Source organism: Mchenga conophoros, linkage group LG15 (assembly GCF_057382185.1).
Source record: "Mchenga conophoros isolate Kocher_MC1m ecotype Shallow Benthic linkage group LG15, M_conophoros_male_GT1.1, whole genome shotgun sequence".
Classification (NCBI taxonomy): Eukaryota; Metazoa; Chordata; class Actinopteri; order Cichliformes; family Cichlidae; genus Mchenga; species Mchenga conophoros.
The window spans coordinates 10514922-10540427 of NC_140540.1; the positions used below are offsets into that span (position 1 = coordinate 10514922).

A 25506-nucleotide genomic window follows, 5' to 3' on the forward strand; every position below is an offset into this window, starting at 1 on the left:
AGGAACAACGGTTCCTCATGAGTACAGGAAATTATGACAATTCTTTCTTTCTTTTTTGAAAGGAGAAACTTACTTGTGGAGCATGATGGATCTGCCATTTCTGTGTTTAACAAACACTCCAATGAAAGACACACCGATGAATATGTCATTGGTATAGTTGTCCTGTGGAAGAAAGTATTACACAAGAACTCATTTAAAATCTCTCAAAGGATACTGATTGAGAGGTTGAGGGTGATGTAATGTATCTACCTTAGCTGGAAAGCTCTCCTGGCCAAACCCATCCAGTTTTTCTACCTCCTTGATGTACAGCACTTCTGCTTCAGCGGCCTGCATTCGACTGGAAATCACAGAATGGTACCAAGAATCTTATTGTTTCTATTTTACTTTGTCTTGGTGATACATGCATATATGTGCATACAGTATACAAAGTAGCTAACAGTACCAGTGACTCTTGTGCTCCTCAGCAACTTTCTGGGTCCACTCTTCTAGCGCCTCTTCTCCATTACGCCAGTTCTGAGAGAAAATACATTATTCAGCAAATAAGAGCAATGCAGAAGAAAGCTGTGGAAAAGCAACCTATGACTATAGGTTCAAGTGAACATCATATTGTTGGGAATGTTTAAAAAAAAAAAAAATAATGCTCCATAATTTAATATTTTGTTTCTATTTGGTAATCAGTTCATATTAATTCATCCCATCCTCCAACTCAAATTCTTCTTTATTCTTTTTGCTTTTTGCCTGTCAGTCAGGTATGCAGAGGGAGGAGGTACACAGATGTCACAGGAATGTGTGCCTTCAGGCAGCACATACACAGAAAAACACACAAACACAGACTTTCTCTGCCTCTCTCTCTCACACACACACACAAACACTGCTAGTATTTGAACGGTAAAGGCTCGAGGACTCACCACTGGGAAAAGCACGTACTCCCTGAGGAAGTCCTGAGACAGGAATTGAGTGAAGTCTCCAAAGTCAGCTAAAAATTACAAACACAGATGTTCACATTTATTTACACAAAAACAATGAATTTCATTTTTACACTGTAATGCGCAGCCTTTACACTATAAACTGACTGTGAGTTTGTTATTGTGTTTGATATTGTTCAATTGAGGTGGCATGATGGTGCAAGGGTTAGCGCCACCTCACAGCGAGAAGGTTCTGGGTTCGCAGGTCAGCTGGGAACTTGTAACAGAGGGAGGAGAACAGGTCATCTACTAATAGGGAGGATGGTGGTTTGATCCCTAGCACTGGCTCAGTATCCTTGGGCAAGATACTGAACTGATGCATTAATCAGAACGTGCCAATTCTCAGTTCTGAGTGGTCAAGTAGAGTAGAAAAAAGGAATCGGTACAGTCCAATATGGACTCACTGTGTTCATCCTGCAATGCTTCTTGCGTGGGTTCTCAATGGGTATCCTGGTTGGCCTTTCTCTTCGATCTATACAGTTTCCCTAATAAGAAAAAAACTACTGATTTAAAAATAAAATAAATTTATGTTATGAAGGTGCTAACCCAATAGGACAAAAAGTCGGGATGAATACAGACTTTCCAGTTAAAACTAAGGCAATTTCATTTGTCCAAATACCTATTATATTCTGCTAGCTCGCTTTGCAAAATTACTCCTCAAGACTAGAAAAGCAAATGCTTAACATTAGAAAAAAGTCTGTTTTAGCTCAACTGTCATCTCAACTCAACTGCATCCACAATGGTCAAAGCAATGCAGGTTTCATCCATGTAGATGCTTTGTCATGCTGTTGTCATGGTTACCCAGGGGAAATCACATGAAGCTACCTGCAGCAAATGTGCTCTTCAGGCCGTGGACATGTCCATTGAGTCGTAAAGTGTCTCTGAGTGTTTCTTGTTTTATTAGATGGAAATATTTCTGAACTTGTGTACTGTGCAATACTATTAAAGATAACAAAAACAAATATCTACATAACAGAAACAAAACCACCTGCACAATCTCTATAACATGTACAGTTCTCCTGATATTGCTTGTACTAAGTACCTAAAAGCTTTCTGCTGTTTGCCGGGCAAAAGGAGGTCTAGCACAGGATCCTCACCTCCCGACAGAGAAGAGCCTTCCTGATGCTGCTACAGCTAACCTTGGAGCAGCTGATAAGCAAGCTGTCTGTTTACATTCCCCTGGGACACAGACAGCACCCAGGAACTGAAAGGATGGAGCGAGGGTGGGTGTGTGTGTATGTGCATGTGTTAGGACTGATACCATAGGAACTCAAGTGGACTGGGTTCTCCCTGCGGTATGCAGCCATACAAGGTAGTGAAGTCAAGATGACCTGAGAAAGTGTGAGTTTGTGCTCACTCTCACTTGCTGTCTGTCTCTCATTGGGAGACTTGTTCGTGTAGTCTTACCTTGTACTGCCAGGCCAGCGAGCCTGATCCCCTGCTCTACAGAGCACTGTAGACGTCCATCCAACACCTCCTTCTTTACCTGCAGGTAATACTGATACCTACAGAAAAAAACAGGAAAGGAAGGTAAAAAAACACACAACAGGGATAAAAAGATACCTAGACCGTGTTAAGTAAAATTTTTAATTTGCATTGATTTATGATTTATTTATCTCCATAGGGATTTTAATAATGAGCCATTATGTTGTAACCATCCAAAGTAGACTTACTTTAAGCTAAATACAAAATGGTATGTACTCCTATTGAAACCACACGACTATATAATGTCAGTTTTGTTACATATGCGATCGTTGACAAAACTCGACACATAAAGCTAAACTGAAACAGCAACATCAAAGGCGCTGTTACCGTGGGAATCTTTAAACCTGCGAACATCAGGTCGAGAAACCACCTGAACACTGATTGCAGTCGGGGAAAAAGGTCTGTACATGATCGTAGCAATGCAAACCGGAAAACGGAGCATGTTAAACTTCAAAATAAAAGCTGTGTTTCAGCACTGTACCCAACACATATCAAAATGCGCAACTTTTGATTTGAAAGTCTCCATTTCTGCTGTGTGCTGCACATTTCCCTATTTTGCTATCACTTGGAAAGTAGTTGGGAAGTGTTTGCAGACAACTCAACGTCTTTAATGCAAACTATAAACAACCACCGTATTCTGCTAGCAATCAGGCCTAGGCCTGTGTGACTGCAGGCTTATTCACTTGGCTGCATAGTCACATGTTCAAAATAGAAGACAAGTTAACTTTACATGATTGGCAGTCACTTGACTGCAAAATCCAACATAAGGATTTTCTGAAATATCAGTGGAGCAAATGAATGGGAAATTCACTTCTAGAGCCCTTGGAAAAAAAATAAGAGTGGTCACTTTTGAGCTCAATACCTTCATGTGGAAGCTTTAAATCTAGGAAAAACTAAATTGAGACCATAAAAATCATTTGGAAAAATTATACTGGTCACAGACCAAGTGAAAATTATGATCTTTTTCTCACAGATTTCTAAACTGGGAGTGACCCCATGTTATTTTATGGTAATTAGCAAACTGACTGTAAGCACGGTAAAACTGCCATACCTGCTAAAAAGTAAGCATGCTTGCTTTTAGCTCAAAGCCTTGCAGAGTTGCTAGAAAGCATACAGACCATAACTTTTTAAAATCAGACTGCATCTGTATGCATTTTATAGCCAAACTGCACAAAACACTGACTAAGTGGGTGGCAGCATTGGCACTGTTGTTCGCTTTCAAAAACCCTTTTTTTTCATATAAGCCACAGTGTCTCCAAACACCACTTATATAAAATTGAGTTGGAAAACATGATGGGTTCCAGTTTGACACATTTGTCCAAAGAAAGTAAGAGGAGCTGTGCTCAAGGCTCTGCACATTAGCAACTGAAAGATGGCCAACATCTGCTGAGACACCACAGAGATGTATTCCTCTGCTTCTGGTCTGTGCAACTGAAAGTATGTGTCAAGAAAGTATTGGCAACAGCATTAGCTGCTCAAAACAATATCAGTAAGCCTGTTGCTGAAGTGAGGAATGAGTGAATCACCTCTATTTGAAACAGCAGTGAGTCATTTTTGACTTGAGTGGAATGCCAAATGTATGCCAATGGGGCTGCACAATATGATTTTATAAAAGGCATGTTACACGGGGCTGACGCAACTAACTCGGGGTTTAATCTTCAGCAGGAGCAACATAAGCTTGACAAAAGTGGACCATTATAATTGCAGTGCAAATGTGAGGCAAACTGGGAGTCATTTCACCGTGGTTTTAGGCAGTGGTAGCTTTGCCAAGCGTAAGCTGATATGATGACACAGCTCAGATTGCGTTCACAAAATGTGGTAAAAGTCCCAAAACCGAGAGGCTGAAATACACCAAGCTCCTAAAGTTTCTGTGCTCCTTTTGTCCACTTTTAGTCGTGGTCCAGCTGGATGTTTGTCTTTTGAAGAATGGAGTGGCCACACAAGAGGAAAGAGAGAACTGTCAGGGTGACCAGGCTCAGCCGCATAAAAACTCACACGCCGTTTCCTGTTGGCTGCCATGGCGACCACAGACAGAGTGTAAGCTGTGAGACACCTTTTCTGATGTGCACACACACACACACAGTCAGAAAGAGTATGCAAGTCCATGCCAGAGTAACCAAACATCTATGTGGAAACCACTAAGTTACATGCTTAGTCATTCACCCACTTTTCTTCTTCACAAGTTTTAGTTCATTTTCTTTGAAAAACTTGGTTTCACTCCTCGCCTGCACATTAGCTCCCACCTATCTTTTTATTCACCCCCCAGTTTCATTTTCATGCCCGCCATTATCTCCTCACATATTTCATGATTCATATTCTCTTTGGCATTCTTTTCCCCACTTCTTCCTTCTTTTTTGAGCTCCTCTCAGCATACTCCTGGGCCTATAATCTGACCCCGCCCTCCTCCCTCACCCTGTCATTACACCCGTTGGCTAAGCTGCCATTCCGTTCCCGTGGCAACCCTCTAATTAGCCAACCCCAACCACAGTGGCTGCAGCGAGAGGCGGAGTCTGATGCGGTTTAGAGGGGAGGAGCCAAGCGGGACACAAAACCCTTCAAATGATTGTGGACTTTGCTTTTAAAAACTCTCTATGTTTTCCCAGCAATCGCTGTATGGGGTCTGGAGGAACGCTGAGGTCAACAGAGGTTGGCTCTCATTCTGAGGTTCAATGGTAACAACATGATGGTGTTTATACATACGCGAAGCCAGCAGTGGTGAGGCGGACAGTAAACTGTTGAAATAACTCTGAACAAGTGGAAGCGTGACAGTAAAAGTCTCAGAGCATCCCTCATGGGAGAGTCCACTTTACACAGAACAGCCACAAATGCAGCCACATCTTATGGAGCTGTGGTTTCCTGTATTTTTGGCTTCTGGCCTTGAAATCAAACCTCTACAGGTTGACAAAAACTGACCCCAAAATTAGTTACCCTTTATGCAGAGGTAAGCTTCTAACTACCAAGTGCAGTTTTTTGTAACTGATTAAGTCAGGTTAAGGGAATTATTAAAATCAAATGGCTTTTAATCTTTTAAGAGTGTAACAGTGACAATAAGCACAATAATATTTTTTGCCATGTATTAAAATTCGGAACCGTTTATTCATTAACCTCTTAAGCCCCAAGCCTACCTGATCTCCTGCCTTTTGCCCCCGTATCAGGGGGCGTTGGGGCTTCAGAGGTTAATAAGCCTACAGAGAGTCTAAGAAGTGTAGAGACTGACCCGTTTTATGATTACAACCTGATTCTGCACAAATAATAAAACCCATACGAGTCATACAGCACTTTTCATTAATCACAGTCTTATGCTTGTGGTTATTACAGTATGGTTATTCTAGAAAGAGCACATCCTTCCAGTGTTTTGAGACCAACCACAATTGGACAGATGAGGCATCTCCAGCATTTTCTGGAAGCTCTTCACTCAAAGTGGCAAAGGCTTTTACGCCATGTGTCTTGGCTTTTTAAGGAGGGGTTTGGATTTTCCAGTTTTCAAAGATAGAAAACTACTGGTACATTTCTAAAAGTACATTAGAGAAGTTGGGGGGGCGGGGGCTTTTGGTGTATCCAACGCATATCCAAGCCAAGATGCCGTGTCACTCTTTAAGAATGCAGATTAATTTTAAAAAGCTAATAAAAAGCTTCGGTGTATTCAAAGGATAGCCAGTGATTTCCAGGTTTCATTTCCACTGATGTCTTCCATCCTAATCTACAACCTGCTTAAACATGATTGTAGTCTGGGTTTTAATGACCAAACAGATAAGAAGAACCAGAAGGCTTCCACAAATCTTGTTCCTTGCCTATAGAGTTTGCATATTCATATACAAACATCTGCCTTTAGGTCACTTTATGAGTTTGTCTCATCAGTCCTAACTAGCTTAAATCTGCATATTTTGACAGCTGTATTTTTTTCCACTGTTTTTCATTTTCATGCTTCAGTGCTTTTAAATCTTCTGACTCAAGTATGGCATGAAATCAAATTCCTCATTAATAGCCCCGGGTGCATTTTCATCTGCAGAGCTGAAAATGTTGCTTTGAAATAAAACCTGAAATGAACTGCAGCAAAACCATCAGACAGCAAGTACTAAAAAAACTATGTTAATGACCCAGGTTGTGGCATTTCAAGAGGGTTTTTAAACAAATTTGAAATAGTCATCTTTATTAAAATAAATACAACAGTCCTCAAATGTTACTATTTTGTAGGCACTGTCTTTGAATGGCAGTTAACTGTTAGCTAAATTACAAAATAAAACATGCAAAACTCACCACAAAATGATTTTAGAATCAGATCCAGAAACTTCCAAGGTTACCAAACAAGTATAAAATGTAGGAGCTTCAATAAAGAGTTAAAACACTCAACTGCATTTAATGATACCAGTTTTTAAATAGGGGATTAAACTACTGCTGAAATTGTAGTAAAAGGGAGCAAATTTGTGGTAAAATCAGCTCATTGTGTTTTCATAGAACAAGACAAACATCACATAAAATTGCTAGCAGGAGAAAAACATTTTATGACGTTCAAGACTTGCATGCTTGCACATACTTGTGCACAAAGAAACCCTTATTGTAGCACGCACCTGGCATGTATGTCAGAATGACATCACAATGCTGTAACAGCAGGTGAATATACATAGATGGACATGAGGTAGCGCTTTCCTTACTAGGGCTTTTCATGGGACTTCCACTATGGCAGAGTGCTCTGCTGGCAGTCCAGGCAGCCTCGCAGGCACAAAGAGCCCTTTATATGCCCACGCATGTTCAAACCCTGCTCAAGACATGCTGCCAGATGTCCAAGCAGTCTGGACAACAGGCCTGAGAGCATATGCGCATGTTTGCATGCATGAATGTGAGTATGTGTGTACATATGTTTCAGCCCCTCCTCAATCTCGACCACCTCTGGTGGTGGTAAGGTGACCACCCCCTCAGCCCCCAGGATGCGTCTAGACGATTTGTGTGGGAGGCAGGAGAATATCACTTTGAAATGTGTTGAATCAGCAAGGGGCACCACCGAGTACAGCTGTGTGTGTGTGTGTGTGTGTGTGTGTGTGTGTGTGTGTGTGTGTGTGTGTGTGTGTGTGCGTGTGTGTACTGGTGATAACTAGCTGAACAAAGCTAGGATTTCAAGGCTATTGGTGCTGTTAGCCTTAGGGGCTGCTACGGCCAGCTGGCCATGCTCCAGTCAACGGCTCTTCGTTCAGGTTCCTCATTTTCAGTCTGCGAGCCAGCTTTTCTCTCCTTTCTATCAGAAACATACAAGTAGCAGAAGGCTTTAACCTCCTCACTCTATGCAAGAGTGTAAGATGTGTTTTTGTTGACAACAGGTAAAAGTGCTCTATTTACAAGTGAGTTGTACAGTATATCTGTAACTGCTGCCTAGTAACTGTACTGTTGACATCCACGTCATTTAAGGATAATATATAAAAATTAATGCTCATGGGGAATTTAACAAGAGTAAATCAAAGATAATTATCACCAATTTAGTATCTGACTAAGTGTGAAATATTTTAATTGTTTAGTGAGATCGCAGAGAGCTGTAACCAAAATCTATTGGGTTCAACCTTCATTCCAAGTGAAAGTGGACACATATGAAGAAATGCCCCCAACGTATTAAAATAAATATATATATCCGACAACAATTTGGATAGACGCCTAGAAAAACATTATAACAGCTATGGACATATTTCATCACACAAGCACAAAGAGTCTGTGTTTTTACAAACTGAAGTAGGAGTGACCAAACATTTAAATATTATGACTATAGGGTATATTGGAGAACTCTGCATGGTGAATTTGTAAGTATATACAGTAATGGATGCAGAGACCCCAGCTTCCCCTGCTCTGACTCATTTTTGCCGCTGCAGAGAAAGGAAGCGAGGGAGGAAGAAACAGATGACTCTACGGATGGGAAGAGCGGGAGATCCAATATCAGGCTACATATCAGCCAAATACTGAACATCAAAGCCCTGACCACACCATACATTACCTTCTCAGAAGAGATAACGTCTACAAATGTCTTGCCCGTCTCATTTCTACTTGTTCTTTTTTAATGTTTTCGTATTGCTAAATTGCTGTTAAAATGCACCAAAATGCATCACATCTTACCTTAGTGAATGTGAAAGAGTTAGCATGCATTCAAAATAATAACCTTTTTTGCCCTTTAATTTAACTTTTCTCAATAATGGTTTTGGGAAATAAAACTAATTCAAAGCACCAACACCTAAAATGCCAGATCTACTCTGTCTCACACGGTTTTCCCAAACAAACAGACTTTACCACGTGGATACATAAATATGTAAAAGGTCTTGCGATAAATACACACAGGCAGACAGCTCAAACCACATAAATAACAAGGCTCAAACGTGAGCTGAGTTCTGCTGCCAAGCTTTTACTTTCTCTGCCCCCACTTGTTCTTCCTCTTTGCCTTTGTCATTCTCCCGCCCACCTCACTCTCATCAGACCAGGTGTGTAGAAGCAATGACAGGGATGTGCCTTCCTGGATCTGATCCCGATCAACCTTCAGACAATAAATGTCGTGTATTTTTTTAAAAAGGGAGCTGTGACTGTGCCTATTCCCATGCTGACTGGCTGATTTCTCAAAGGACAGAGCGATTTGAATTTAGTAAAACCCATCATAAGGCGTATTGGATAATAAAGATGTTTTGAGAGTTGAGGAGATCGTTTACAGCTCGATATATATATATTAGGGGTGCAACGATACTCGTATCGATATTGAACCGTTCATAGAGTGCTTTCGGTTCGGTATGCATATGTATCGAACAATACAAAATTTGTAATTTATTTTATCAACTTTCCTTCTGACGATGCTGTCTGTGTTGAGCGCTCAGTGAATCTGCGTTCGACTACTCCGCCTAGGCTGCACTGTCGAGCGCAGATCCACTGAGCGTTCAACACAGACAGCATCGTCAAAAGGAAGAGCTCAGGGCAAGCTAGCGAGACAGAAGTTAAGCTCTCCTTGCAACATGGCAAATTGAACCTCCCCCACCCTCATTCAGATCTGGCGTTTGGAATTACTTTGGTTTTCATGTGACGTATGACCCTGAAGGTAAGCGCATCATGGACTAAAGTAAAACAGTATGTTGGATGTGCCACGCAATGCTCAATTACATGGGTGGGAACTAGTGTGTTAGAGCAGTTAGCTCGTTAACGTGTTGGCCGTCTAGCCCCATGCAGGGGTAGCTCGTTAACGGAGATTTGCCATGTTGTGGCGTTAACGTCATTTCAACGAGATTAACGCTGACAGCACTAGTGGGAACACAACGAATATTACTGCACATTTACGCAGACATCATCCTAGTGCAAAGACAAGTGGAAGCAGACAAAAACAACAAGCATGCATGCTACAAACTTTACCCGAGTCATTTAGACAGCCGTTAGCACATGATTCTCCTTATGGGGACCTGATATGTTTAATATTGTGGCGAGCTCAGACAACGAGGAGACGGAGGTATCGTTTGGTCTTGCTTCCGGTGAGCTAGCCAGGGAGCACAGCCGTTTATTGACATCTGCAGAAGAACACTGCCGCTAGCTAACTGCTCAGCGCGGCAACCGCACAGCAACAACAACAACAACACACAGGGCGCCCTCTGACCCCGGAAGGACACACCGTCGCAGCGAGAGGGCGTCACCCGTCACTATGGCAACATAATGGCGATCGTGGCTCAAGAGTTGGGAGTTCGCCTTGTAATCGGAAGGTTGCCGGTTCGAGCCCCGGCTTGGACAGTCTCGGTTGTTGTGTCCTTCGGCAAGACACTTCACCCGTTGCCTACTGGTGGTGGTCAGAGGGCCCGGTGGCGCCAGTGTCCGGCAGCCTCGCCTCTGTCAGTGCGCCCCAGGGTGGCTGTGGCTACATTGTAGCTTGCCATCACCAGTGTGTGAATGTGTGTGTGAATGGGTGGATGACAGGTTGTGTAAAGCGCTTTGGGGTCCTTAGGGACTAGAAAAGCGCTATACAAATACAGGCCATTTACCATTTACCATAAACAAAACATAACTGTACAAACAGAACCCCGAACAGCCCTGACCCGCTACATAGCCCCCCACCTAAGGGGTCAGTCGTCCCCGACGACCCCATTGCCCCACACAAAGTCCTGCAAATGTCCAGGTGCCTTCTTTTGGCGCACCGGCCGGTCACGACCGGCGGGGGAAAAGTCACTCGGGTCAGAACATGGGGTGCCACCATCATCCCACTTCTGACACCAATGTGGCGAGCTCAGACAAGGAGGAGACGGAGGTGTCGTTTGGTCTTGCTTCCCGTGAGCTAGCCAGGGAGCACAGCCGTTTATTGACATCTGCAGAAGAACACTGCCGCTAGCTAACTGCTCAGCGCGGCAACCGCACAGCAACAACAACAACAACACACAGGGCGCCCTCTGACCCCGGAAGGACACACCGTCGCAGCGAGAGGGCGTCACCCGTCACTATGGCAACATAAACAAAACATAACTGTACAAACAGAACCCCGAACAGCCCTGACCCGCTACAATATGCTGCTGAGAATATAGCCCAGAAGAAGCGTATAGTATAGCTTTTATTTTGGAAAGAGCCATTTCTCTGTAATAAACTCTCTTTTCCAAAGATGAGTGATTCCTCAATCAGATACAGGGCTTGCAAAATCGCTAGCCCGACGTCCCGGGGCTAGCGATATTTCCAGTCGGGTTACCAAAATCTATCTCTGCTCTGCCCGTCGGGCTATTGTAGGAAGGAAAAATATATGTCAATGCTTTTGCATTCTTTCGGAAATGTAGCTGGGTAATTATGTCATTGGCATCGGTGAGCCACTGTCAATATGTGACATATTGAAATCGCGTTTGAATTTGTGCTTGTTTTTTGCTTTCACTTTGCAATCGCGCGAACTGTGTATAGAGAGCGACAGCACTGATTGGTGAGTGATGATAATTTGCGCACCAATTCCTCTGACATCGTCTTATCAATCATTAGCTTACTATGCAAACATGACAAGTGAAATCTCCCGCAGCAAGCTTAAACATGTGAGAGGTTGATCGCGCAGAGAATCGCTGACCGTTATGTGTGTGTGTGTGTAAAAGCAGCAGGATATATATTTTAGTCTGCTGAGCCAAATAAGACAGGTCAGGGTGAAGAAGTGACAGCCAAAGAAAAGCTTACCACAAAACGGAAAAGTTATGACAAATCAGACTATAAGGCAAAAAGAAAGTGCAGCTTTATGGTTTCATGGACAAAAGAATTTCTGTGGCTGCAATATGACGAGCTATATAACCGGGGCTGCACATAAGTGGTCCACAGGTGCGCATTCGCTGTCAAAATAAAATAAAAAAACGCGCACAAGATATGAAGTTGCAACGCGTGTTTGCATACATAAGATTTTCTGGAGGAGAACAGACATTTGTTTAAAACTCTTAAAGATGTTGAAGAAGCTCCTTTAAGCAATTACTTTGGTGTTCCTCCACCTCCAAAGAAATGTCAGGAGTCCGAACCACAAAAGAAGCACGTATTCTCAGAAAAGTGGTTGCAGGAGGTGAGCTGGCTTCAAACAAATGATGAACGCACAGAGATGTGGTGCGGAATGTGCCGTGAAAATCCCACTCTAGCGGACAAAAACAGTGCTTTTTATATGGACGCAAACGCGCGTTGCAACTTCTTATCTGGTGCGCGTCTTTTATTTTGACAGCGAATGCGCACATGCGGACCACTTGTGTGCACCCGTGTAAATAACATAATGTTCTGCCGGGTGTGTTGTTGGTTTTCTCTCGATTTCTGAGTCGACAAGCGCCTTTGTTACTGGGACCAGTCATTTTAAGAAAGGCCCCCATTAGAACCCATGAGAAATGCATTATTGCTCAGTCTGCAATATCTTTCCCAGAACACCAATTGAAAATAACATACTAAAAATAAACCTGAAAAATCTGTTTAGAACAGCGTACTATGTTGCAAAGAGTGAACTACCACTGGCAAAATTTAGCAGTCTTTGCAAACTTCAAAAAGCAAATGGCCTAGATCTTGGTTCCACTTGTCTCTTACCCGTGACTTCAGCGGAAATTTCAAATTCAGGATCTGACGCAGACTGATTCATGTTCTACACAGTTCTTACAAGTTCATAGAAATTTCTGTTCAATTAGAACCAAGTATTTGAGTTGATGATTGTAATTTTTATACAATGTTGTAATTTGTTTTTCAACAATTTTTTGATTAATGTTTTGTTTCCTTTACAATATTATACTTTAATGTATAATATTGTAAAGGAAACAAAACAGGAAACAAAACATCAATCAAAAAATTGCTCTCTTTTTTTATATTCGGGCTACTTATATTTATTTTGGGCTACCAAAAACTGAAGAGTCCCTGCCCGAAGGGCTACCAGGGATTTTGAAATTTTGAGAGCCCTGAGATATATTTATTTTTTTAATTACTTTTGTTTCAGCAACATTAAATTTAAAAACTGTACTTTTGAGTTAAAATATATATTTATAATTTTAATAAATGACAAATTAAAAAGGCATGAACATTTTTTTTGTATAGAAAAAATATCGAACCGTGACACCAAAGTATCGAACCGAACCGAACCGTGAATTTTGTGTGTCGTTGCACCCCTTATATATATATATATATATATATATTATATATAATATAAAAACACCCAGCACGCCCCTGCGGGCGGTTTATCCTTCAAGCTCGGGTCTGGCCGAGGCCTGGATATATATATATATATATATATATATATATATATATATATATATAATTTATTTTTTTTAAAGGATGGGTCTTTTGGAAAAGTCTGCCTCGTGGGTATGCGTACGCTCTCACAATGTGGTGTATTGTAACTTCTGACAGGGCTGCAGCTGGCTTCTGAGAGGATTCTTGGGGGATTGTTTGAGGTGTGTGTGTGCATATGTTTTGTAAACCAGACCCCCCCCCACCCCTTCCCCCCTTCTCTCTTCTCTCCATCCCCTTTACCCCCCGCACTTCTGCTGCAAGGAATGTGTGGTCCGCCTCCTACGCTGGACGGTCGTGCCAACATTCCTGACTAACAGATGAAAACAAAGAAAAGAGAAAAGTGAAGGAGACACAGGAACACTGAGAAAGAGCAAAAATGTAGGACTAAGCTGATCTGCTCTTGATAAAAAGTAGACGGGTGACACCATGTACAGGGATTGCAAGGAAGAGAAAGGGGGGCTTGAAAAAAAAAAAGACGGCCATTGTTTCCTAAATTGCCCCAAAGCCCCCATCATAACCCCCTCAACCCTATAACCCCTGTGTACACACACACACACACACACACACACACACACACACACACACACACACACATCATAAGAGCCCTCAGGGGATTCCATGAATACCATCCCTTTACCAGAGCAGATCCTGGCTTCTGTATAATAAACCTGCAGACACACTCTAGACAATTTACTCTCCTCTGTCAGATCGCTCACAAATAAATTACTTCACCACTTTCAAAACAGGCTAAGTGCGGGCATGCATGGTTCTCAGAATTACTATAAAAGGGTTAACACGCTGGCAAAAACACACACACCTTAAAACTAACTCTAGTGTGAAAACGTCAAGCTGTGACCTGCAATCAACCTTTCCCACTTCCAGAGAAGCAGAAGCCACAAATTCACCAGCTCAGTGTGAGGCAGACCTGCAGAGTTCGGCGCGTCAGTGTGTGTGAGAGTGTGTGAAGGAATATGAGACGGCAGACTGTCCATTACACACTGACCCTTGCCTGCACTCTTCACAGATACCCAACATGCTCATTCACACACTCATTCAAACACACACACACACACACACACACACACACACACAGTGGCACAAGGAAAGACTGGATGCCGCTGATGCCATTATCTATGTCATCAAAGAGATGTTAAAGGAAGTTTCTTTGAAGTTTCTGGAAAACTCTGATTCACTGTCTTCCTGGGAATTAGCTGCTGATCAGTTTCCCCTTCATATTGGTATGCTAACTATGAAGCTAAAGCCAGGAGAAGTTAGGATGGCTTACCAGTAAGCCCTCATTCACAGAGGCTTAGAGACAGGTTGGCAAACCACTGGCAACCTCTGGTCAAGAGGTAAAGATGATTGTATTCCCGCGACCGGATGGCAAGTGGTGAAATCGGCCAAAAAAGGATGCTACACCTAAAACCTCCTTATGTTTGTTTTGGTTGCTAGCAGATTGCCACAGTCATCTGTACATTTTGTATGGAAGAAGGCAACTTGTTTGCAAACGCTTGCCATTTACTCACCAAACTGTGGTGAAATTTGAAAATGAGAAAAAGAGAATGTTCACCATCCAAGGAAAAGGTGCACCATTCAGTGCAGCATCGTGTATTTCACGCTAGCCAGCAACCTACAGCAGCCGGTTGCAAAATACACACCTTGCCTAAGCGAGCAGTGTTTATATAACCAGGGAGGTACTAGTTATCAGATGGTCGCTGACCAGTCTGAGACTGAGGCCCGAGATTGTTAACAGAGAAAAAATAAACTGGCTCTGTCTGAAGGTAGAAGATGCATAATCCCCCTAAGTACAAAACATTCTCCACTTTTTTGTGTTCCTATCAAATGATATAACTTTGAAATTACTAGGGGTTTATGCTGCTTTTTATGGATATATTTTACCTTATGATAGACGCAGGCTAACCTTCCCCAAAATCTTTGCAAGAGACTGTATATAAAGGATGGACAACACCATAGTTGTTTGTTAATTTCAACATTAGCTTGAATTTTAACGACCATAATTACTCACAAGGATGGGGAGCAGTTGGCCGTGGAAGTTATCGGCTAAGAATAATAAGACTGGATAGCTAGATCCATCTATAAACTTTATGGTTGTATTGCAGCTTGTTAATAAACATAAAAAGTAGAATGTAATTTACTAAAACTGACAGTCAGTCTAATTAACTACACAGGAAGCCATTATTATTTGTCTGATAATTTCATTAAAAAAACTTCCAAAAGGCACCATGAAATAAGTCAAAAGCTCCATGAAGGCCACCAGACTTTCAAAACCAGCTGGTGTTTAAATGTAAAATTACATTTTTATTTCTCCACATTTTCAAAGTGACTGCTTTTAAGCTCCTGGCATTCTAAATAATGAAGAGTTATGGGACAGTAATCATCTACTTTAGGAGACTGATCACATTTGACTTCTTTGTAGCCAGAACCACTTTGAAACGTCAACCAATATTGACAATTAGTGATGAGAGTCATGAGAAGACGATTTTGCAGTGTTATGGCAGCGTTTGGAAAGCACTGTTACTACTGCAATTCTCTATATAAAGCTAAAGCACATCTGCATTCTGATTATGTGGCTCTCTCAGTGACTTGCGTAACTGTCTCACAGTTACCATTTGAAGATTCTTTACCTGGTGGCTTCTTGCTCCAGCCGGGAAACATTGGGAACATAGAACATGACTCCAAAGAAGAGCAGTGGCTCATTGCCAAACTTGTCCAGCTGCTTCTTGAGGGGTTTCTCGAGTTCCACCCAACGTTTTTCCGGGGTCTGGGTCTTCCCTTGGAACCACAGTCCAAAGTAATGTGTCTAAATACAGGGGGTGAGGAAACAAAAATAAGTTGTGTAAACCAAAAGGAGTATAAAAGAGCCAAATAAATTAATTCGCAATAGTGGAAGCAAAGGGCTAATGATAACTGAGTAAAATATATCAGGTAAAAGTGGGTGTACAGCAATTCATTTTCAATTATTTTTACATCTTTATTTTCCCTACTTTTCAGTTTTTTCAGTGAGCAAAGAATCAGCAAAAATCAAAATCTGCAGGTCACGCATAGAAAAAAAAAACAGAAATTGGAATCAGCCAAGAAACCTGCAGTTGGTGCATCTTTAGATGGGATTTCTCAGGAGAGAAATGGTAAATGAGTTGAGAAATACACTGAAAAGTATTGAGAGATTAAGCGCCTGAATTAAAAGCACACATTTCTCCTTAAAATCCGACAAAACCTTTGACGTCAGCAGCGTAACACTATTAAAATTAAAGTGGAATCATTACCTAGCTCACTAAATCCAGGGAAAGTCATTAGTCTTCCTATCCAAACAAAACGAACATATTTAAACTGAAAGTGAAACACAAAAAGCAAGAATAGACCAGTTTATTTCTCCCTTCACGTATGATGTTTCTGATAAGAAATTGTTGATATGAGATGCCACCATGTTGTCAGGAAATCCATGCATAATGAAAACACACACATCAGCTCACAATCCATTGACTTTTGTAAAAACACAACATACTAGTGGCACAGGTTTGTCTCTGTGTAAAGATCTCGTGAACTTTTTTTCCACCGTTTTATCTCACGCAGTACATTTGGCAGAACATGTCATTTAAATGTCATGTTTTTAATGTTTGGTTATTTTGTGTATTTGTGCATTTTTCATAGGTTTCATAAAAGGTTGAGCACACAGATTTGGCCAGTAAAAAGTCAGAGAGAAAGTAATAAAGCTGGTAACTGAAACGGCGCACACACATTCATGCGTGCAGACGGGCACACGCTTCAGACCTCAGATTTAACAGCGAAGACCAAAACAACACGCACACTCTGACGCGCACATAATCCTGAGACGGTGTGCACACGAGGGGCAGACAGCCGCTACAGCTGGGGTGCTTCATCGCCTCATTTATAACATCACTGACACCCAGCAAATACCACAACTCTGTGTGAGTACACCCCCCCCCCCCCGCTCTTCTGCGCTGTCAGCAGCTCCAGCAGGTGCAGACACACTCTTGAGCACGCATGTTCATCAAATTTAATCACCCTTGAGCCAAACACGCACACAATCGTCATGTGATCTTTGACCTAGACAAACCATGCGTTTTACAGACAATTCGTTTACTTTGTGTTTTAAGGTGGAAGAACAGGAAAGGAAAGGAAAAAATCATCAGAAGTCCACCTGCTGGTAGAAAAAAAGCACTGACAATAATGGGAAATAGAAGTAGAGGAATGAGAAGGACCCATGGGGTAGGGGAGACAAGAGGACGAGCAGTATGTCTTTCTTCTGCAGTGAAGAGAGGACAGACGTAAGCACGCTTCATTAGAGACAAACAAAGACAGTGAAGGAGAGACGCAGCAGAGGGCAGGGAGACATGCACAGGGTGTGGGGAGAGACGCGTGGCAGACACAACCAAACTCAGAGTAAAAACAAATGCCCACTCCAACTCCCCATTAATTACATCCTGTAGCTGCCAACGGCAGACAATTTATAACACTTGCAAGCTCAGATAAGACAAATGTGTCAGAAACCTATCACATGTCATACTATCTCAAACTAACGTGCACATGTGTCACAACACTAACCTCCCGCAGCTCCAGCCTTTGGGCCACCGCCTCCAGACATTCCTGTCCCGTACTCTCCACTGACAGCGTGCATTCAATCACATTGCTGTCCAGCAGGCGGATACGCGTCACAAAGTAGTTCTTGCTCAGGACATTGTAGCGCCTTGTGCGCCGCAGCTTCAGCCGGAAGGGCATGGCTGGCAGGAGGTCAAGGCGGGGCCGTGGCAGAGTCAGAGGTCAAATGTCACTCGAGAGCAAGCAAGCAGAGAGAGGGGTGGGCGGGCTCTATGACCTGGCTGCTGCCCTCCTCACTCTCGCACGACGCCAGCCACACCACCGGGCGGAGAGATGCAACCTGGCAAGGCGCTGGCCCATTCCCAAAGGTGTCCAGAGAGGAGGAGGAAGATGAGGAGGAGACGGAGTACAAACAGGTGCTGCAAAGAGAGATAAGAGAGGAGGGTCAGTCAAACACATAACTGGCTTAAAAAACTATTTAGAGTTTTATGGATACATTCCCTTTTCTAAGAACGAAGATGGTTTTCTAATCAGTGAATATTCTTTCAAATAATCCCTCCCACCTTTCATAAACAAGCAGAAACTAAAGCAGATAAAAAAGGAGTAGTTGTGGTGCTAGAGCATTAGCACAGCACAGGAATGGTACGGCAGCAGCCAGACAGCTTTATCCTATAGTTCGGGCAGCTGCGCTCTCTGGACTCCCATGAGGCCCGGTGTCGGGCGAAGCTGGGAGACAGAGTCAGAGATGTGAGGCTATGGATGAACAGACATCAAACGGTCGTGCGCAGACATCCATCTGAACCCGGCAGCTGGCTTTGAGGAACTAATGGAGCTTCTATCTGCCTGTGTGGGAGGCCCTTCCTTTCCTTTTTATCTCTGCTCTCTCTGCTCGACAGCAGCACAGTGCCAGACATTGTGGAGTACAGTGCAGCGGTGTGTGTAAGATCACACGCCTGCGGTGGTGGCACATATGTTGCCACAGAAACACTTTTTGCCAGCTACTGACACAAAACCAAACAACAACAAAAAACCCACATCTTTGTTGTTAATAAGAAACAGAAGTGTGAACTCGTGAGGTAAACAAGAGAACACACACGGAGAAGTTTAAAAGGTTGAGCTAGGTGTTTGGGAATGACTTTGAATGCAACTGGGGTGCTCATCAGTTCATAGCTTTCATGTCTGTAATGAGGAAAGTGCTTTGAAAAAGAGCATGACAGATATAAAGGCGGAACAGAGTACATCCTGTAGGGGTGTACTCTGTATATCGCACATACTCAATCATATTTTAAAAAGTAAGCTTTAAACTGAGCTGTTAGCCAGCAATCGCTAAGGAATTTCAAATAATCCCGCTAATATCAATGGGATTAAATTTAAATAGCTAAAGCAGTGTCATTTTAAGGGTGGTGGCTACTTTGTAGCCTTGTTAGACAGGAACTAGATTACAAAACTAAAAAAAAAAGCTCCACACCTTGAAAGAAGGGGGAAAAAACTTCTCCTTAAAACACAGACAAACCAAAGAGACCCAAAATTGAACACTACAAAAGACAGCAAGGAAAATTATGCGAAAATAAATACACACATGCATGAATGTGAGGGAAAAAGAGCAAAAACATGACAAGGCAATGTTCCAACGATTAGGTGAGGAGCAAGGGAGAAGGAGGTGGAGTAAAGATGTGTTGCTTCTTGTCCTGGGCTCTGGCTATGTGCTGCTGATAGTCAGCTTGGACCCTGGCCCAGATTCCTCTCTACCCTGACTGGAAAAACAGAGCACACCTGACACAAGTATGCACCACAAGGAAGGAAAAAAGTGTGTGTGTGTGTGTGTGTGTGTGTGTGTGTGTGTGTGTGTGTGTGTGTGTGTATAACAAGGCTGAGTGAGCAGGAGAAAAAGACACAGGGGAGGCAGGCTTGAATGAAAGAGGGCAAGAAGCTACAGAGTCGGGTTGTTTGCTACAATTTTAATTGCACTTGCTTCACGCTCATCTTTTGTAATGGCCTTGCCTCTTTGGGCGCCGTAACAAATTCCTTACTCCTGAGTCCTTCTGAGACGGTAATGTGGCATCATCTTCTTCGTGTGTTGTTGTTTTCTTTCTTTCTTTCTTTCGTTCTTTTTAAACGGCCGTTTTGCACTAACCTCAACGAGTGACATCGGTTGAGTAAATCAGCTTCGCTTAAGGATATATGTGCACGCTGACCCCAATCGTCACATGACCCTTAACCACAGACCCTGCGACCCTCCCCACTGTCTCCTGCTTAGGGTAAGTGACATCACAGGCTGACAGTAAAACCTTCCCAAAATGACTCAAGAGTGTTTCCCGAGCACCCAGGCCTCCAAGATCACTGTCAACAAGTACACAGACAAACACACAAAGACACAAATAAAGACGCATACTTTCACTGTGTAGTGTACAAACATAGACAAGCATCAACAGGGCACGCCGCAAACATATACACAAGATCTCTCTCAAACACACACACCCCTTCACCAGGTTCCTCAGAGGTTAGCCAAAGGACCAGACAGCAGTTGGTGCAACTCTAAACTAGTAATCAGTGGCTTGGTTAGGAGTGTGTGGTAGAGTAAAGCCAGACAGAAAGACAGACAATAGTTTGGGCTCTTACCCACTCCTTGATGAAAAAAAACAAAACAAAACAAAAATGCCCTGCTTCAGTTCTGCTCCAGCGACTTTTTCTCCTGACCGTCGTGTTTATTTCCAGCGTGCAAAAACACCATATACGTTTATGAATTTGCACATTGTAATTTTGTGGCACAGACGAAACGAGAGGGAAAACTGAGGAAAGAGGCTTGTTTTTCTTTTTGAGAGGGGTGAGCTCTTTCTAAATATATGTGAAACCATTCCCATCTTTTGTTATGTTTTTTTTTTGTTGTTATTGTTTTTTTATATTACCCCACAACTGATATTGCACAGGGGTAAGAAAGTTGGAATCAAGTAGCTTTTTTCCCCTTTAACGTGCGTGCTTAGACCAGAAACCACATTACCACTCAAGTATATAGGGGTTTTTTGAAAGACGCGTTGTGGGATGACATTTTTACACACATTTACATCAATCATGATAAAAACGATTATGCGGGAGCTAGCCGAAAAGAGCAAAGGAGAAGAAATTTGACCTTTTAGTCTTGCATGCTTTTAACTGAGCACCATGGCAAACAAACATCTGCATTTTCTCTGTCAGGTTGGTGTCAGATACATCTTTAATCGAGCATTTTTGTGCTTGTGCATCAAAGAATCAACACTACTCATTTGACGCTGCAGTGCACGAGTTGTGTCTTCCTCATTTAGCAATGAGAGTATTTAATTAAAAATGTTTTAAGCGTCCTACGTTTTTGGTTTTTTTTACCATCACGCTTCAATCTGCTTTTGTCACTACACAATATCAGAGGTGTAACAGCTCTCCAGAAAACCACGGGTCAATATTGGGTGGAATTATCATAGTTGTTGTAACTATGATTCTGTTTTAAAGGGATAAAATTTCTTGGCACAGCCAAGAGGCGGCAGGAGATGTATTGATGGGACTCTGTTAGTAACGACCTCCCGTTTGCAGCCAACTGTGGCAAGTCTGAAAGGGGTGGAGGACCTACTCCAAGGAGTTGCTGCCCCAAGTTAAGGAGTTTAAGTATCTCATGGTTTTGCTCCCGGGTGAAGGAAGATGGAAGCAACGGGTTGAGAGACAGACTGGTGTGGGGTCAGCAGAGATGCAGAGGCTGTACCGGTCAGTTGTGGTGCTGAGAAAACACCCTCCGAGGTGTCTGCACAAATTTGGTCCTTGGCTGGCTTAGTAGTGCCTCGAGTTTCTCCACAAAAAAAGTGAAAGTAGTGGTCAAGGGATGGTCACCCAGGTTGTTGCATAAAACCCTAAATAAACGTGACATCTGTGAGCATAACCAGTGTGTGTCTGGAGTGCATTCTACATATACCTTTGTAGTTTCAGTGATTCCTTCTATTCCTTTCTGGAAAGCTTATTTACTGATAGCTGACATAAGAAATGCTACTGATGTGCACTGGAGTGCCCTGAAATGCAAAGAGATATGCCTGCCGCTAATAGGGTTACTAAGCATTGTGTGAAATTATCTGACAAAGGCTTGAATGAAATGGATGCTCCTTTAGGCAAAAGTGCTACACTTTAGCTTTCTTTCTGATTCATACAGAAAGAAACAAATTGAGAGGATGTTCTTTTTTCATACTCTGTGGATGTCAAAACAATTGGACACACACAATTATGCTCAGAAAGAAAAAATAAAGCAGATTCTTGCATTAACTAACCAACTTTAACTAAGTGAGTAAAGTAAATTTGTTTGTGGAGTTTCCATTTTTGCAGTATTTAAACTGGTTCAGGATTCTACGTCTGAGTTTGGGCTCAACAATTCAGCAACTTCAGCGAGATTGCGTGACGCAGTGTCAGAAAAAAAGCAGTCCTGGCCTTTTATAAAGTGACACGTGGCAAATAAGAATACAAACAGTTTAAACTTCAGCATCAGCAACATTTAAGCACATACCAAAGCCATGAAAAACTGTTTTCATCATTGTGAAGCTCCCGTGAGTCTCATCAGCTTCTGAACTAATTGTCTTCTAAGATACCTGTCCTGTTCTCCATCCTTTAAGGCCAACAATCAAAACAAGGGCACAGCAGGAAATACTCATTTCACTAGCTGGGGCCACATCCTCATTTTAGGTTTGACAGTGTTTTAGTAGGTAAAAGTGAATGCTTTGACATGAATTGAGCTGCGGTTTAGGGAAGGCCTCGAAGGGGACTGGCGATGACTCCCGGGCCTGGCAGATCCCCATGCACTAAATAGAAATGAAGAAGTTAAAGAATTGAGAACAAGGAGGTAGGGAGGGTGGGGCATGTAAACGAGAATGAACAGCTTGCAGAACTGGGGGAACCTATATAGATGACAACCGGAAGGAGCGTGTTTGGAGGCGTGGTCCTGCTCCTGAAATTCCGATACATAATCTCCAACAAAAGAAAAGTCCTGCATGCAAAAACTGAGACCAATTCCAAATAATTTCAAGTGAGATCCTTTGTATTGAGCTAGAATAGAAAGCTTGACAGGTGTAAAAACTGTTGCTAAAGTGGGCGGGATTTGAAAACCAGCTACAGGTCAGCAGCTGACAAAAGATGGATTTAAAATGAGTTGGTGTTCTTCTAAGAAATGCTGACATGGGTTTCCTCAGCTGGGGAATTTCTGCAGAAAACCAGTAGATGTTCCTTCACTTGCATTGTCCCCAACTCGACTGATTTATTTTCTGCAGAAACCTCAGCTTGCCTCAGGCTGCAGTGTTTTTCTGCCAGTCACCTCTCTACCCACTCAGGGATAGATTCTGGGGTCACCTAAAAATTTACCAAATCAAAACATGCTGTGACTTACAGGCCAAAAAAAAAGGTGGTGGTTAAAGCTGCTAACTTAGAATCAAAACAGGCATAATTGCGATATCCATTTCTTTTACATTACCATCACAAAGACTCATTTTAAACATAACGTCTTCTCAGGAGCAGAGCTGCTAACGTGCGTGCTCCCCCTCTGCTCTGGTTCATGCCAGCCCCTGTGTCGCTTTGCTCCATTCACGTCCACACAATAGCGGGAACAAAACAGCACTTTGTCACCTACTGCTAAGACCATTAGATGCAGGCCGCCAAGAGGCGAGGAAGCAAGTGTAGCGTGCGTAACTCAATCAATCTCATCTCTGTTGCTTGTCTCTGTCTGAAATACCAACGCTGCCCTCCCAACACCCCCAGCTACCCTCCTGTTATACACAAGCACTGTAGCAAAACAAATGGGTGCTTCACAGCTCGTAATTACACTTCCTCCTGCGCAGTCATTTTACTATTTGGTCTGTGAACCTAAACCGAATAGCTGGAGTGTAAATCGGCTAACTTGTGCTCAGAATTCACGTTTTTACAACTAATTAAAGCATTTGGTTTTCATAAATCAAGAAATATGGAACTACTGGTTGTTTTTTTATATAATTAATACAAATAGAGTGTTTCATAGAAGGCTAAAACAAGCACACACTTGCATTTTTCAGCAGCTAAACTCACAAATAGTTTGAGCACTCAGACAGTTAACAGTCACAACAAAGACCTACTTAACCTAAATTATTTTGTATTATGTGAACTTGCTGTATTGTCCTATCTGGTAACCCAGCGAACTGCTACTCCAAGCACAGCTAAATCAAAAGAATTTGGTAATACTGACAGATTTTGTTTGATATTTCTAAAATCTTCTTAAGACTCTGATCCTCTTGTGGCCCACTAACTTAAAGTTGAGTTCAGTAGTGAAATGTTTTGGGGGAAACACACCTCTAAGTCCACACACACTCCTGGAAACATTCAACCAAAGTCTGTCTGAGTATTAGCTGACCCTGGACAGAGCATTATCTTAGCAGTGAATGAAGGTGTGTGTGTGTGTCCATGTCCCCTTCACTTTTCTCGACGAGCGCTTATCCGATCTACCCAAATAAACAACCACAAATAAAGTTCCAACACATGAACACTGCAAGAAATGTTCAGGTCAACAATTAAAAATAATGGTTCTCGCGACATAAGGTTCATTCTCTGGTGGTAATATCAACCTAAACAGCTACTACAAGGTGAATTTTCAGTTGTTTATCCAGCTGCCCCAGTTAATATTAGTGCTGCTCCTCAGGTGTTTTTCTGTTTATTAGCCACACACACGATCCTCTTGGTGCCGCCTTTTTCCTCCTGACAAAAACAAGACAATAACTAAATAAAAACTAATATGACACGAGATGTAATCAGATCTAATTAAGCTGTGTAGAAAGGTGCGACAAGTTTGGAAGCAATCCAATCAGAAGTAACTTCCTTGTGGTGTAAGGTTAGACACGCATATGATATGCCCCCAGGAAACAGTACTGCATACAGCTAGCTCCCATGCTCCCAGTTGACTAAAACTAGACTAACGTCATTTACAATCACCGCTGCTGCTCGTTTCATGTGTGGATTAAAAATGCACCAAAGTAGCCCATGTGGCTGTATTATCACTAACACCTCATGATTGCAATGGTGATGTCAAGACATGTATGCAGATGTCGAAATCTGAAAAAGCACTGTACTCATTCCATTCATGTAGAGAGACACGTGCAGTATTTGTCTGACTGGCCTTTGGTGTACAGACTGGACAATCTGTACAAGACTAAAACATAAACTTTGCCATCTTTTGATATTTACCAATGAGTATTAAGGCCACATTAAGAAAAAACTTGTTACATTGTAATTTCCTTTGTAGTTTACTTATTACTAAAACTGATTCTAGTAAAACTTCACTAAGTCATCTACACAAGGCATTTTATAGAGGGTAAAGCAACGTCAATCTCCACAGTTTATAGTTATATATACTGTTTATATATACTGTTGTTTGTTTGTTTGTTGTTAATTAGTTAGTTAGTTTATTTGCTTGTTTTAATCAATTTTAAATCATGCTTTTTATTTGTTCTTGTTTCTAATGTCTCTGTAAAGCACTTTGAATCACCTTGTTGTTGAATTGTGCTATACAAATAAACTTGCCTTGCCTTGCCTTATGCTGTAATAGGTGTAGACTGCTGAAGGAGTCCCATGATGCATTGAGTATTTCCTTTTCAGTCACCTTTCTCACTAAAAGTGTTAATAGACCTCTCTGCATTGAATCACACTTGTTATTAATCTCTGGCTCTCTTCCACAGCATGTCTTTTATCCCGTCTTCGTTGTCTCACCCCAACCGGTCGCAGCAGATGGCCCCGTCCCTCCGTGAGTCTAGTTCTG

General features: G+C 42.2%; 1 protein-coding gene across 1 annotated transcript in view; it reads right to left on the reverse strand.

Moving 5' to 3' along the window:
* LOC146557801 (tyrosine-protein phosphatase non-receptor type 14-like) overlaps positions 1-25506 on the reverse strand; it is a 44946-nt gene that overhangs the window by 12780 nt on the left and 6660 nt on the right. The window contains exons 2-8 of the mRNA XM_085246993.1: positions 17736-18148; positions 15797-15972; positions 2373-2470; positions 909-976; positions 443-513; positions 250-337; positions 74-162 (exon numbers count right to left, since the gene is read on the reverse strand). Of these exons, the coding sequence (XP_085103119.1) occupies positions 74-162; positions 250-337; positions 443-513; positions 909-976; positions 2373-2470; positions 15797-15972; positions 17736-17909 (764 nt within the window). The 5' untranslated portion in view covers positions 17910-18148. The remainder of the gene's footprint in view (positions 1-73; positions 163-249; positions 338-442; positions 514-908; positions 977-2372; positions 2471-15796; positions 15973-17735; positions 18149-25506) is intronic.